Here is a 15,122-nt window from a genome sequence, read left to right as displayed (position 1 = left end):
AGCCTCCCTTTCTCCTCTCTGCAGCCTTTCAAGCTGCTCGCTTCGCAAAACGCGTGGCCAGAACCGGGGCTGGGACCTCGGCGCCCAAGCTTTTACTCGGACTCCAGCACGTTGTGGACCCGGGGGTAGCGGCTAGCGCACCCTGCTGTGGGCGTCTCAGTGGCCCGGGAAAGGGTCGCTTCGGGGCGGGCGGGTACATTCGGCGAGGACAAGCCCTGCGGCCAGGGCCGGCTAGTCCCGGCTTGAAGCCCGCCCACCGCCCTCCCTCCCAGGCCGGCCGCGCAGACTCACACCCCTTTCTGGGGAAGCAAATGGTCCCTTCCAGGCGGGTGGCCATGTTGCTCTAATAAAGCGGGAGGGGCGGCGGCGTGGGGGGAGCAGATGCCGCTGGCTGGGAGCGGGAGCCGGGCGCAAGCAGAGCGCAGCCGCAAGCGAGGCGCGGGGGAGGCGAGTCGGTGCCGGAGCCGGAGCCCGAGCAGCAGCAGCTAGTGTCGCCGGAGAGCACCCAGGCGCAGCCGGAGCCGAAGCCGCGATGGCCGTGGCCGTGGGAAGACCGTCTGTGAGTGCTAGGGCCTCCCTTTCCTTGCCTCCTGCACCTCCGGCGCCGGGTGGTCCATCTTCGGGGCGGGTGCCGGCGGGAGATATGGGGGACCCGGGCGGGGGTCGAGATCGCGGCTGCTGTGGCTTTGGGTGTGTGCATGAATTTGGGCGCGTGTCTGGGCTGAGGGGAAGGTGAACCCAGAGGCTCAGCTACTACGTAATGCAACAGTGTATTGCCTCGTCGCACCCCTTTTCCCGGGATTTGGAAGAAAAAGGACCCCTTCTCCTATTTCCCCCTTAAAAGGATTATTTTAGCCACGGTGTTTCCCAGCTGCCCTTCTTTCCCCGCGCACACCTTTTCCCTCGTGACAGTCGAGAAAGGCACCGGGTGCGGGGATTTCCTCCCGGGTTCCCCGCGCCGAGGGGGCGGTCAGGGTATGGGAATTGTTAACCGAAACGTGGTGTATTATACTGTCGTAGAAGCAGGTCAAAGATAAAAGGGTGGATTTTCCGTGGTGGCTTCCCCAGTGCATTGTGAGATCCCAGACACCCTCAGCCCCCGCCCGGGTGACGGGCCCTGCCCAGGATGTGGACAAAAGCCCTAGACACACACACAAAGTTTTCAAAAGGCTCCCTTGTCCGGGTGGGTGGAAGTATTGAAATACTCTGCGGCTGGAAGGCCGGGGGCGGTGGGCCGAGGAGGCGGGGACGCGAGGAAGAGGAAGGGCGGGCGGGTGCGTGGAGAATCGGGTGCCCCACGCCCGGGAGGGATGGAACGAGGGAGGGGGAAGCTCAGACCCCGAGTTTGGGGACTGGGGGGCCGGGCAGGGGTGCGCCTCCTGGGCGTGCGTCCTGGATTCCGTCTCCGACTCGCAACGCGGCCAAGAGGGAAGCCGGACTTTGAGGGTGCGGTTCAGTCAGTGCTGCGCATCCCTGGGTGAAAGGCGGGGTTGAGGGGGCGGCGACGGCCTTTCCGTTTATTGAAAGGGGCTGCGCTGGGTGGGAAAGGCGGAGTCCTCTTTCTCTGTTTTCTTTGTTGATGTTCAAAGTCCACTTTCGCGGGACGGGCTTTGGGGGCGCCTCCGGCAATGATGGTCTCCGTTTATCTCCTTCCTCCTCTGTCTTTTCTCGACTTCCCCTTCCCGCACTGTGCCGCTGCAGGTGGTGGCTGGAGAGGTTTTGTAGTCGTAGACGAAAATCTTTCGGAGATACGAGCAGCTCAGAAACATCAGGCACTCGAGGCTGTGCTTCTGAGACTCCCCGGCTCTTCCCTCGGTCTTCTAAGTCCTCCCCAGATACACCCGTCTTTTCCCGTCTCAAAGTAGAAAATCCACGGGGTCGCTCTGCGTGTTTTAACGCGGCTTGGTGGTTTGGCTTGCCGCCGTGTTTTCAAAGATGCCCTCCACGGTCAGAAAATGTGCAGGGATCGTACTGAAGTGTAACTGTGGGTCTTTTAGACATTTTAAACTCTAATTATTTCGTAACAAACTCTTGAGAATTCACATGTCCTCTGTCACACAAATTGTGCTGTTGATAATTAGTGATTATGGATTATTGTTACTGAGAGAATTGGCATAGTCTCTGGGATAATCCCTTTATTTTGTGGAAAGGTCCAGAGAGATGAAGTTTATCTGGTTAAATCCCCCCCCATATTTATTTCCAGGGTACAGATTCAGATAACTACCAATATCTGCTTCAGATAAATTGGAAAGCATCTAGGAATGGAAAGTGGTTTTCTTTTGGAGGGGGGTGGGGTGGAGTGTCTTTTTCAATAACACGTACTGCTAGTGGTGCATTCTTGAGCTTGGGGGAGGTGGAAGAAATAATTTGCCCCACATTTTCTATAAATTAGTTAGGTTCATATGTCAGTTAAATAGGAACAGCATGTGGATTTAAGATTTAGTTGTGGGGCCATAATCATTTTCAACACCAGGTCTGCTAACCAGATGTGAGCTTAATCCCACAGAATTCTTGTGTTAAGACCTCTCTTTCTCATTCAAATAATAAAAAAAACCAAAACCAAACCCGCTGCCATTCCGACTCATAGCGACCCTATAGGACAGAGTAGAGCTGCCCCATAGAGTTTCCAAGGAGTGCCTGGTGGATTCTAACTGCTGACCTTTTGGTTAGCAGCCATCAGCTGTAGTACTTAACCACTACTCCACCAGGGTTTCCATCACTCAAATAATAGGAATCTTTTTAAAAAGAAAAAAAAAATTTTTTTTAAGTGTGTATGAAGGAAGCGGCTGATTACACATTTTCTGTTGTCAGTGAATATTAAATTACCTAGAGTTACTTACGCTTTCCTCAAAAGAAAGACTGGGTGAACTTCTTTTATAAAGATTACAGCCAGGAAAACCCTATGGAGCAATTCTACTCTGTATCACATGGGGTCACCATGAGTTGGGGGCGGACGCCACCTGGCAGCTAAAAACAATTTATAATTTAAAAACAGAAACCTTTTTGACCAAGCTGTGGTATGGGTGATCAAGAATTGACTACAAAGTTGAAGAGTCTTTTAATATAGCACAGAAGATTTGTGATAACCTTTCTCTGGCATTGTTTAACTGTTCCCTTTGTTCACTGGGTAACTGTTTTAACTGTGGATACTGCATTTATCTTAGCCCATATGTCTTTAAAACAGTCCCAGTGAATGCAGAAGATTCCCTAAACCCAGCTCAAACCCAGCTCTAAGGGATCTGTACTGCATCCTTAGTGTTATTTCTGCCTCTCCTGTCCCCTTGTCTATTCTATGATTTGAACAAAAGAAAGGAAGGGTGTGCTAAGGGAAAAGAATTACTCCAAAGTTGACTTATGTATGAATGAACTTTCTGGGTCTACTCATTTAATTAGGTTTTTAAAAAGTTATTTAGAAAAACATGAGGATACCTTCTTTTCCTACAAACTATCTCCCCATCCAGTTTTAGACATTCGTGAATTAAACGTCTTAGTGTAATATCCCAGATAAATGTGGCATTGTACAGTGCAAAAATCTTTTTATATCAAATGCAGTATTATCTGTCTTATAAAGTGGTTATATTCGGTTATAATCATTTAAACATTGAAACTAAATTCAGTTCATGTTTCATTTGTTGGCTGGAAAATAAAAGCTTCAGTTAATGTTTATTTCAGTTTTCGTCATCCCCTAGCTTCTCTATTTTGCCAACTGGTGGCTTTAGGACTTGGCCCTGAGTAGACCCTGAAGTAAGCCCATCTGCTATTTCCAGAGTGCAACTGATAACCAGTAAGAGCATTTCCCCCCAGGGATGTGTCCGTGTTTTGGATGAATCAGTATTTTTGCATCCAGGTCCCAGGACAGCTATTATCTTTATTTTAAACAGAGCTTAGGCGTAATTTATTCTTACCAGCCTTTATGTGGTTGGTTATTTTACTTAGTGTGTCATTTTTAGGTGAGGTGTTTATCAAAGCATGGAGTCTAGGAATTGAAAGGACTTCAGAAGTCATTTGGTTCAGCGTATTCCCCCATGCAGAAATATTTTTTTTTGCTAACAGAACGTTTGTGTTTGAACTTTTTCGATGGCAGAGAGTTCCCTATGATATCCTTTAAGAACCATGTTTAATTGTTCTTTTATGTGTTGAGCCAAAAGAAAAAGAAAAGCCAAATTCACTCATCCACTCCTTAAACAGTATTTATTGAGCACTTATGTGCCAAGGGAAACCCTGGTGGTGTAGTGGTTAAGTGCTATGGCTGCTAACCAAAGGGTTGGCAGTTCGAATCTGCTAGGCGCTCCTTGGAAACCCTGTGGTGCAGTTGTACTCTGTCCTATAGGGTCGCTATAAGTCGGAATCGACTTAACAGCACTGGGTTTGTGGCACTGTTCGAGGTGCTGGGGATATAGCAGTGCGTAAGGGAGAAGTTCCCTGCTTGTCTGGAGTAAGATTAAAAAGAAATGAGTGAGAATTCTTTTCTGAGACATTTGGTATGCATGTACCTTCAAGTGACAACTTCAGTGGAGTATGTAAAGCATTTAGGGAAAAAGGGAATTATGTGCCCATTGCCGGGTCAACAATGGTAATTCAAGTGAAGGATCTTCAACTGTCAGGAGATCCTTCTAGAGAGTTCCTGAAGATTTGGCCTGGTCTTCAATGAGGGAGATACTGACAATGAAACATTCTTTCCCATTGTTACAAAATTGCCATTTCTGTGACTTGAGGATGTCGTCCTTAATGGAGGGCCCTGGCTGTTGTGCTTGGAGAAAGATTGGTGAAGCTGAAAAAAGATCCAGGGGAGGGTCGTCTAAATGATAAAGGGGCTGTCATCTAGGGGGAGGTTTTTAAAAATTAGAACTCTAGTCAATAACAGCAAATTATACACATTGAGGTGCTATAAGCAATTACTAAGGAATGTAAGAAGTGTTTAAGGTACAGGATTCCCTCCTGTTTGAGTCTTTTGAAAACTGTAGATTAACTTTTTAAAATATCTTATTTAAAAATTATGTGTGTACATTATAATGAAAGGATAGACCCAAAGAATTAAAGAACAAAACTACCCATATCCCACCATGCTGGGATGACAGCTCTTAGATTGTTAGTGTATTTTTATCAGCTTCTTGAGATTTATAGCAAGCGTAACCCATCTCTTATAAATTGCCACTTACAGACCCAACTGTGCCTGGATGGGCTGTACCTGACCATTTGGACACTTATAATGGAGGAAATGGTTGCTCAGTGTTTGGCAGGGGCCACGCCTTGTCTATGTCCAGACGAAGGAACGAATAACTGTAAGACTGCTATTTTGGATGGCCTACTTTGATTGATTGCCAAAAGACCCAGTGTTTATAGCCACTGATGATGCCACAGCTGATAATGATCTTTGCGTTTAGACTCTGTGTGGAGCAGGCTACAATCAGAGTCTTCTGTGCCTGTGTTTCTTTTTATGGGACCTTAAGCTTATTATTATTATTTTTTTAAGCTTGGTCAGAAGTAAGGAGGAAGGGGGTGTTCTTGGATTTTATCATTTTATTGGGAACAGACTTTCATAGCCTTAGCTAGATCTGTCCCAACTGGGGTCAGTGAAGCTGAACCATTATCTAAACACAGACCCAGCAGATCTAAAGCTTCTATGTTTTTTCCCAAGACGACCTACTTTAGAACATGATTGATTCCCTCCCACCCACCCCCCCTTTTTTTTAATCCAGATAGAAAACTCCCTTCCAACTAAACAATACCTCTCCTGACCCATTCAGGCTCTGCTGGCAGCCCATCAGTGCAGCGGCTGTTGAATGTAAAATCAATACTTGGGCTAAGGTGTTACAGACAAGCTTCTAAAAAGAATTTGTTGGGTGATCCGAAGTAAAATTTGTGTCTTCTCAGGCCTGGCTTGAGGTAGAAATCAGTAGTCCATCCCTTGCTGTGACTAAAACTCAGGTACTCAAACCAAACCAAACCAAACCCAGTGCCACAGAGTCGATTCTGACTCATGGTGACCCATGTGTTAGAGAGTAAAACTGTGCCCCATAGGGTTTTCTTAGCTGTAATTTTTATGGAATCAGATCGCCAGGCCTTTCTTTTATGGTGCCACCTTTTTTGAGTCAGAATCGACTCAACGGCACTGGGTTGGGTTTTTTTTAGGACCAGTGCCAGTGAGTGTGGTCATGCCTGGAGTGCACTGCCCAAGTCAGAGGGCACAGGGCATTGAGTTGTAGGGACGCATTTTGTCTACCTGCTGAGCTGTGATGGTCGGGATGGTGTGTGATGCATTGATAGAGGCAGGAGCAGATGACCCAATAAGCAAGGCAAGCCCAGGTTTACTTGTGCTTACTTACTGATCTGTAGTGAGAAATTTCACATTTTTTCACCTCATCAAAGATTCTGCTTGTAAGTATGGCTAGCATCTGTCTCTTTCCCAACCCCACAGCACCTTCCTACAGATTCAAAGTCTTTTTTTCAAATATACAACCCCTGAGGGACAGATTACCCGGTAAGCAAGGTAAGCACGGCCTTACTTGTACTATTTACTAATCTGCAGTGAACAACTTCACGTGGTTTTCACGATGTGGTGAAAACCACGTGAAGTTGTTCACTACAGATTAGTAAGTATGTGCTTACTGTTCTTATTGGGTAATCTGCCCCTGGATAGAGGGGCCAGGTGGAGGTAGAGCCTAGGAGAGGCTTCATGCTCCAAAAAGAACATCCTGGGTATCTCGCAAGTGGGAGCTTTGTTCCTGCCTTTTTTTCCCTAATTGTGGTAAATATATGTGACAAATCATTTTCCATTTCAGCATTCTTGATGTGCACAATTAGTGACATTAGTTATGCTTATCACGTTTCAGCCATCACCAGTTGCTGTTTCCAGGTTTTCCTATCACCCTTAACAGAAGCTCAGTGTCCTCTAAGCAGTGAGCCCATTTCCCCTACCCCCACTCTCCCTGGCAACTTCTAATAACCTTGGGTCTCTATACACTTGCCTATCCTAGTGATTTCATGCAAGTTGTTCCTGCTTGTTTTCAATAATTGATTCTTCTAATAATTATAAATCTAATTCATACATTCTCATTTTTTTCTTAAAGAAGTAAATCACAATATTATGGAAAGGTTAGAAATTGGAACTCAAAATACCCTCAACACCCTAACCCATCAGTAATCATTTTTGGCTTTCTAATCCATCTGTTTTTATCAGATATCTCTTGTGTTTTTTCTGTGTGCAGATGCTGAGGTTATAATCGGAAGTACTTGAGATGTAGTCCATGCTGCTTTCGTGAAGTTTCTCTGAAGGATGAGTAAGAAATAGGACTTAGCAAGGAAAGTGAGGTGAGGAAGTAGCTGTGGACCAAGAGAACAGCATGTGCAAAACTCTGGAAGGAAGGGAGAGCAGATTAAAGAAATCCAGTGTAGCTGGGACGTTATCATTTAGGGTGGGGTAGAGAGAGTGGACAGGTGTGAGGCTGGGCAGGTAGGAAGTGACCAGATCATGCAGTACATTCTTCAAGACACATGCATATTTACTACACAGCTCTTTATATATCTTATGCTCTATCTACCCCTGCACCCTAGAGCCATTGGTGGTTCAGTGGTATAATTTTCACCTTCCACATGGGAGATCCAGGCTCACTTCCTGGCCAATGTACCTCACGCGCAGCCACCGCCCATCTGACAGTGGAGGTGTGTATTTCTGAGCTGGTTTTAGTGGGGCTTCCAGACTAAGACTAGGAAGAAAGGCCTGGTGATCTACTTCTGAAAATCAGCCAGTGAAATTCCTGTGGATCACAACTGTCCTGTCTGTAATCAATTATGGGGATAGCACAGGACCAGGCAGTATTTCCTTCTATTGTGCATGGGGTTGCCATGAGTCAGGGGCTGCTGAAAACAACACAACAGCCCCTGAACTCCAGTTTAAGATGCCACAGATTCTTTCTTATTTATGTGTTTACCTGGAAATTGATTGATGGAAGACAATGAAAATGTACAGGGTAGAATTGTTCAGGATTCAGTAGAGTAGAAGGGGGGTGAGAAAAGGATCGGGGGAGTTGATTTTGTTCAAGCTCAAATTAAGTCCCCAAAGAGCAGAGGCAGTGAAGACCGAAGAAAGATGAGTGACCAAATGATAACATCACCAGCTTAGGTCTTCCTCTGTGCAGCCTTATGCACTGAGTCCTTCCTCAAGACAAAAAAAAAAAAAAAAATCAACCCCCTTGCCTTTGAGTCAATTCCAAGTCACAGCGACCCTACAGGACAGAGGAGAACTGCCCCATAGGGTTTCCAAGGAGTGACTGGTGGATTTAAACTGCCAACCTTTTGGTTAGCAGCCGAGCTCTTAACCACCAAGCCACCAGGGCACCTTAAGACACAGAACTAGAAATTGTTATTTTTTTGGACACTGAAGCAACTGAGTCCTGAAAAGGGGTGCAGATGGTAGGACCCCCTCTAACTTTGGACTTAGGTGGCCATCAGAACTGTCCGAAAAGAAAATTAGAAACACATTGGTTCTTATAAAAATAGTAGAAAAATCTATTAAAAGCCAGGATAGACTCCCCCTCCTCACCACAAGACATAATGCTTTTATCATTCGTTTTATCTGTTTGTAAATGAACCAATTTCATGCCAATATAAATTTTGTGAATCTTATTAAGAGTGCCCGTGAAATTTACTCATACCTGCTGTTGGAAGAAAAAAGAGTGGACCAAAAGCCTCTGTACTCAGGAAGCCTATTCAGAATCTTGAATTTTTACTTTTTCTGTTTGAATTACTGTCAAGACGATTAATTTACTGCATTGCACAAGATTCCTGAGAAGTAAAGCAGACAAGGAAACTGAGGCACAAAGAAGTTGTCACCTAATCTGGCACAGCTAGCTGGTGGGAGGGCTAGGCTTTAGAACCAAAGGCTATTAGAACAACACGTATACAGACCTACCATCTGTGTCAGTCAGGCTAAATTATGGTGAGGCAACAAATCGACCCCATGTTTTGGTGACTTACACAACAAAAGTTTATTTCTTTCTCAGGGTACTTGTTTCTTGCATCCCCTGATTAACTAAGACCCAGGATGAGGGAGTGTGCTCTGCCTGGGCATTACCAGTCCAGTGGTGGCAGAGGAAAAAGAGACACGGTAAAGCCTGAGCTGACTTTTCAAGCTCTTAAGTGGATCACTTCCACGTGAACTTCATTGACCAAACTAGATGGTCACCCTTATATTCAATAGGATGGGAATGGGTAATCCTGCCAAGAGTAGCACCTCAAGCCACTTGGCCAACCTTGAAGGCCACGTGATGGGGAAGTAAGATCCTCTGCTAGGGAAGGGTGAGTGTCTTGAATAATAACACAGTTCATGCCCTCCTAGTCAGGGACTCTACTCTAAAGCCAAGGCTTTTTTTTTTTTTTTAAACTCTTTCCCTCTCTTTAATGATTTTTCTCACTCTGTTCATCCTACTCTCATACTCAGAGTGATTTTTAAAAGAGAGAGAGAAATAGCCAGAATGAATGGAAGGCAGAGAGTGTGATTATTCCTGCTGTCCACTCATGACGAGCTTGCAGCGGCATCCTGATCAAGTGATGCGTGGTGACCTTCTGAGAGACCTAATGTGCTGCTCTCTGGTGGCCCCAGCTGTGTGACTGTCCTCTCTGGGAAATGTTTTGGAGGCCATTAGGACTTCCAGCTGCTCAACAGAATCATTTCCCTTGGGATGTTTCCAGCTCAGACCTTTCCCAGCCTGTCTGTTCCTAAGTGCAGATGCATCAAAGGGCATCATTCTTTTTTCCTTGCTTTGTTTGTTCTCTACTGAGAGGCGGTAGTAGATGGCATTTTGATCAAGAATGTGGGCTCTGGAGCCAGACTGCTTGGGCTCTAGGGTATCAGCTGTGCCATTTAATAAGCTTTGTGACCTTAGGCAAGTTATTTCCCTTGTGTACCTCCTGTTTCTCAACGGTACAGTACCTTCCTCAAGGAATTGCAGTATTAAATGAGTTAGTCTACGCAAAATGCTTCCACTGATGCCTGGAACATACATCCCCAATAAAGTTACTCATTTTGGGCAAAGTAAATACAGTGATAATAATGGCTTTTTCCGAAGACTGGGCTCAAACCAGATCCATCTGCCTGGCACGTGCAAAACTCCTGGAAGGGAGGAAGCATCTTAAAGAAACATTAGCAATCAGGATGCGGTGGAGAGAGTGAATAGACGTGAGGGTGGAAAGGTGGGGAGTGATCGGGTCATACAGTGCCCTTCTTCAAGACGTGCATATTTACCGCATAGCTGTTCATATGCTTTATGTCCTGTAAACTGAGCATTCGCCCCTTCTCTCGCACACCTGAAGTATGCAGTCTTCCCTTTTTCTAGTCACATACACTGAGAGCCTTTGAGGAAGGGATCAGATACACTCTCTCCATGAAGCCTCCTCTCACAGTCCAGGTTTCGTGACTTCTCTTTCTCTGAGTCACTGTATGTAGCAGTGACTGCCTGTAAGCCTCATGCGTCACCCACATAGTGCAGTTACTTTTTAATAAAGAAGAATTATCAAGTACAGTTGTAAACATTAAAAAAAAAAAACTCATTACCTCATAGCAATATGTTCTGTTAGTCCTGGGCCATGTGCATGCCTTCTAGTCTGTATTGCCAGACTTAAGGGAAGGGACTGCATGTTGTATCGTCCCAGTTGCCGTTGAGTTGATTTTAATTCATGGTGACCCCTTGTGTGTCAGAGTAGAACTGCTGCATAGGGTTTTCAGTGGCTGATATTTTGGAAGTAGATTGCCAGGCCTTTTTTCCCTGGCTCCTCTGGTTGGACTTGAACCACCAACTTATTGGTTAGTAGCCAAGCATGTTACCGTTCGCACCACCCAGGGATTCTATGTACTGTGTGCCTCACCACTAATAAACATTTGACTGAATGAGGGGAAATTGATCCTTTGGATCAATTCGATAAGACTTGTGCTGGATAAGACTCATATCAGGACTACACCCTTTCACTCTGTCCTTTTATTCTAGCTGTTGCTGGGTGAACTCCAGGCAGGAATAAGCCTCATGTTTGTAGCCCCAGGTTTCTCGCCTGTAGCCACAAATCTGGATGTCCTAAGGAGTTACCATCCCCTGGGGCAATCCTTGACTGATAGGGGATGGGAGCTGGTGGATAAATACTTCTCTCTTGTCACCAAGTCAGAAAATTCTGAGATTCAATCTGCATGGCTCCTCAGAGGGTCGGGCGTGGGGCCCAGCCCCAGCCTACAGGTGTGATTAGCTTCAATACCTTTTGAATTGCTTTCCTTCTTTCTTTCTTTCATTCTTCCCAGTCCCCCATTTCTGCTCCCCTGGATAACGTCCCAACAGCATGCATGCAAGCCCTTGCCTCAGGTCCTTGCATTTTTGGGGGACCTAGGTGGAGACACTGGGTTTCCTAATTTGGGTCTCTTCTTTTGTATTACGCAAATCTGAGTGTATGACTGTTACTTTTATAACATACCAAGCTATACCAAAATACCGGACATTGAAAAAATATACCAAGAACAAACTGATCTTTTACTCAAGTTTTGATAATTATTTATTGAAGGGAGCTTTCAAACTTGCAAAACCTAGATTTAGAAAAGAAAAGAAAAAAAAAAACCCAATACTGTATGCATTACTTAAACTTTTTCTTTCATTTCTAGTTCCTTGGAACTACCATCCTCTCTTCAGATTGCATCTCAGGATGGAAGTGCTTGTTTTTAGTGTGTAGTTTCTAGGTTGCTCTGTATTTTGTCTAACTCATCCATTTCAAGTCAAGTACGTATTTTATATTCTAGGAGCTAGATACAAAATGTATGAGAGAAAATAGATTTGTACATGCAAAGTATATTTTTGATACCTAAGGTGTGAACTTGAAGCTTTAAACTTTCTTAGAAAAAAAAATTAGAAATTCTTAGGCTTACACTATCTGCTAAGACTGGAAAAATGAGGCAGTGATCCTTGAAACAACTTTTAATCAGCTAGTATTGAGCTTTTTTTTTTTTAATTGTACTTTAGATGAAGGTTTACAGAGCAAACTAGTTTTCTCATTAAACAGCTAATACACCTATTGTTTTGTGACATCGGTTGCCAAGCCCGTGACATCTCAACACTCTCCCCTTCTCAACCTTGGTTTCCCCATTACCAACTTTCCTGTCCCCTCCTCCCTTCTCATCCTTGCCCCTGGGCTGGAATGCCCATTTAGTCTCTTTTTGTTTTACGGGCCTGTCTAATCTTTGGCTGAAGGGTGAACTTGAGGAGTGACTTCGTTACTGAGCTGCAAGGGTGTCCAGGGGCTATACTCTCTGGGTTTCTGCAGTCTCTGTCAGACTAGTGTGTTTTTTTTGTGTGTGTGTGAGTTAGAATTTTGTTCTATATTTTTCTCTAGGCCTGTCCGGGACCCCCAGTTGTGATCCCTGTCAGAGCAGTTGGTGGTGGTAGCTAGACACCATCTAGTTGTGCTCTGGTAGTTGTGGTCCATTAGTCCTTTGGACTAACCTTTCCCTGTGTTTTTGGTTTTCTTCATTCTCCCTTGCTCTAGATGGGGTGAGACCAGTAGAGTATCTTAGATGGCTGCTCACAAGCTTTTAAGATCCCATAATATTGAGCCTTTTTAAGGAACTGAGTTAACTTAAGTGTCTTCCTAAGAACTCTGAGGATAATTGTTGAAGTTATCACTTCACTTTGTATGAGACTAGCCTAGTGACCCCCCGCCCAGCCGCTCCACAGGAGAAAAATGTGGCAGTCTGCTTCCATAAAGATTACAGCCTTGGAAACCCTATGGAACAGTTCTGCTCTGTCCTATAGGGTTGATATGAGTCAGAATCAACTCGATGGCACACAACAACAGCCCAGTGACAAGGAGCCCTGGTGGCACAAACTGTTATTCACTTGACTGCTGACTGGAAGGTTGGCGGTTTGAACCTACCCAGCTGGTCTGTGGGAGAAAGACTTAGCAATCAGCTTCCATGAATATTACAGCCAAGAAAACCTTATGGGGCAGTTCTACTCTGTCACATGGGGTCACAATGAGTCGAAAATAGACTCACCCAGACTCAATGACAACAACAGCCCAGAAACAGTTTCTGAGAATGTTGTAGGGATCCTTGGACGCTACACAAATCAAGGTGATTTCATTTTCCAGTTCTCCCCAGTTTTGTCACCTGTGCTCTCATTCTTCGAGGGTTGGTTTGATTTCTTGTGTGGGCAGTGTAAGACTAGTACTTTGACCTGAATGATTTCATTGCTTATCTGTTACTTATTTGTTTTTAAAGCCTTTCCTGTCCTTAGTTAACCTCCTAATCAATTCACCTGGAGAATCTGGATGGTCTGCAGTTGAAGCACAGTTTTATCCTTATGCCCTCTAAAAAAAAAGTCTTTCAGTTGTTGGTAATCAAATTTTCACCATGTAGAAAATAAAATTCCAAGGGATTTTATGATTTTAGATAGAAAATTAAGATAAAGTTTTAGCCATTGGAATTACTAATAATTAATATGCTATCCATTAACTGCTGTTCCAAAACTGGGTTTTAAGTTGTGGGGGGAAAAGATCTGAGTCTAAACTGAGTTTAAGAACCAAATCAAAGCTTGGGCTGATGAGGATTCTTGGTAACTTTATGTAATGGAGACTTATATATGCGTATGGGGCTAAGAAAAAAAAAAAAAAAACAGATGGTAAATATCGTTAAACCTTCTCTGTCTTGAAGAGCTTGTATTTTTATTCCTCAGTGGATTTTCCTAATTCAGTAAATATTTATTGAGCCCTAGCCAGCACCGTGCAGGGTGAAGATGTCAAAACCATTTTCTTTTCCACTTTCCCTCCAAACCAAACCAGAAATAAAATTTATCTTTGCCGAATGGATCTCTCATTCACCAAGGTTCAAAATCTTGGAACAAGGGTTGAATTCAGGGGTGAGTTACTATCTGTCTTAGTCATCTAGGGCTACTATAACAGAAATACCACAAGTGGATGACTTCAACAAAGAGAAATTTGTTCTCTCACAGCCTAGTAGGCTACAAGTCCAAATTCAAGGTGTCAGCTCCAGGGAAAAGCTTTCTCTTTTGTCTCTCAGCTCTGGATAAAGGTCATCAATCTTCCCCTGGACTAGGAGTTTCTCTGTGTGGGAACCCCAGGTCCAAAGGATGTGCTCTGCTCCCAGCGGTGCTTTCTTGGTGGAATGAGGTCCCCCGTCTCTCTGATCACTTCTGTATTTTATATCTCAAGAGATTGGCTTAAGACACTATCTAGTAGATCTCATCAATATAACTGCCACTAATCCATCTCATTACATCATAGTAATAGGATTTATAACACATGAGGAAATTGCATCAGATGACAAAATGGTAGAAAATCATATAATACTGGGAATTATGACCTAGCCCAGTTGACAGATATTTGTGGGGAACACAATTCAATCCACAACACTGTCTTAGTCTCCTAGGTCTGCCATATTAAAATGCCACTGTGAAGTTAACATTGTGTGTCAGCTTGGGTGGGCCATGATTCTCAGTGTTTTGGCAGTTGTATCGTGTGATCATCCCCATAATGGGATCTGGTGTGAGTAGCCAGTCAGTTGAAAGGGAGTGTCCTTGGGCGTGTGATCTGCATCAAATATAAGTAAACATTCTGGCAAGACTTGGGGGCTTTTTGCTCACACTGGATCCTGCAGTCTTGCCTGCCGATCTTGGGATTCATTGATCTTCGCAGCCTGTGAACAAGAGCCTTGTTCTCTGACCTGCCAATCTTGAGTTCACCAGCCTTTGCGGCTGTGTGAATCAAGAGAAGCCTCTATCCTGACCCACGGACTTGGGACTTTCCAGCCTCTACAACCATGTGAGCCATTTCCTTGTTATAAATCTCTCTCTGTATATGTATTTATACGCTTTACTGGTTTTGCTTCTCCAGAGGACCTGGCCTAAGACAGAATTTGGTGCCGGGAGTGAGGTGTTAGTCTAACAGATACCTAAAATGTGGAAGCAGTTTTGAAACTGTGAAATTGATAAAGGCTGAAAGAGTTTTAAAGTGCCTAATAGTAAAAGCCTAGATTACCTTGAAGGTACTGTTGGTGGAATTATGGACATCAAAGACAATTCTGGTGAGGACTCAGAAGGAAGTGAGGAGAGCTGTTACATTGGAGATGGCACAGA

General features: G+C 44.5%; 1 protein-coding gene across 3 annotated transcripts in view; it reads left to right on the top strand.

The window, feature by feature from the left end:
* The first annotated feature begins 339 nt into the window (after positions 1 to 339).
* The window catches only part of SEPTIN11 (septin 11), a 125,418-nt gene continuing 110,635 nt past the window's right edge, over positions 340 to 15,122 (top strand). For 2 of the 3 annotated variants that reach the window (XM_023553338.2, XM_023553339.2), the window contains exon 1: positions 340 to 559. In XM_023553338.2, the coding sequence (XP_023409106.1) occupies positions 533 to 559 (27 nt within the window). In that variant the 5' untranslated portion in view covers positions 340 to 532. The remainder of the gene's footprint in view (positions 560 to 15,122) is intronic. The other variant, XM_010594121.3, reaches the window with a different exon arrangement.

Source organism: Loxodonta africana, chromosome 5 (genome assembly GCF_030014295.1).
Source record: "Loxodonta africana isolate mLoxAfr1 chromosome 5, mLoxAfr1.hap2, whole genome shotgun sequence".
NCBI classification, from domain to species: domain Eukaryota; kingdom Metazoa; phylum Chordata; class Mammalia; order Proboscidea; family Elephantidae; genus Loxodonta; species Loxodonta africana.
Note: the sequence above shows the minus strand (reverse complement) of the source record. Positions and strands in the feature narration are given on the sequence as shown.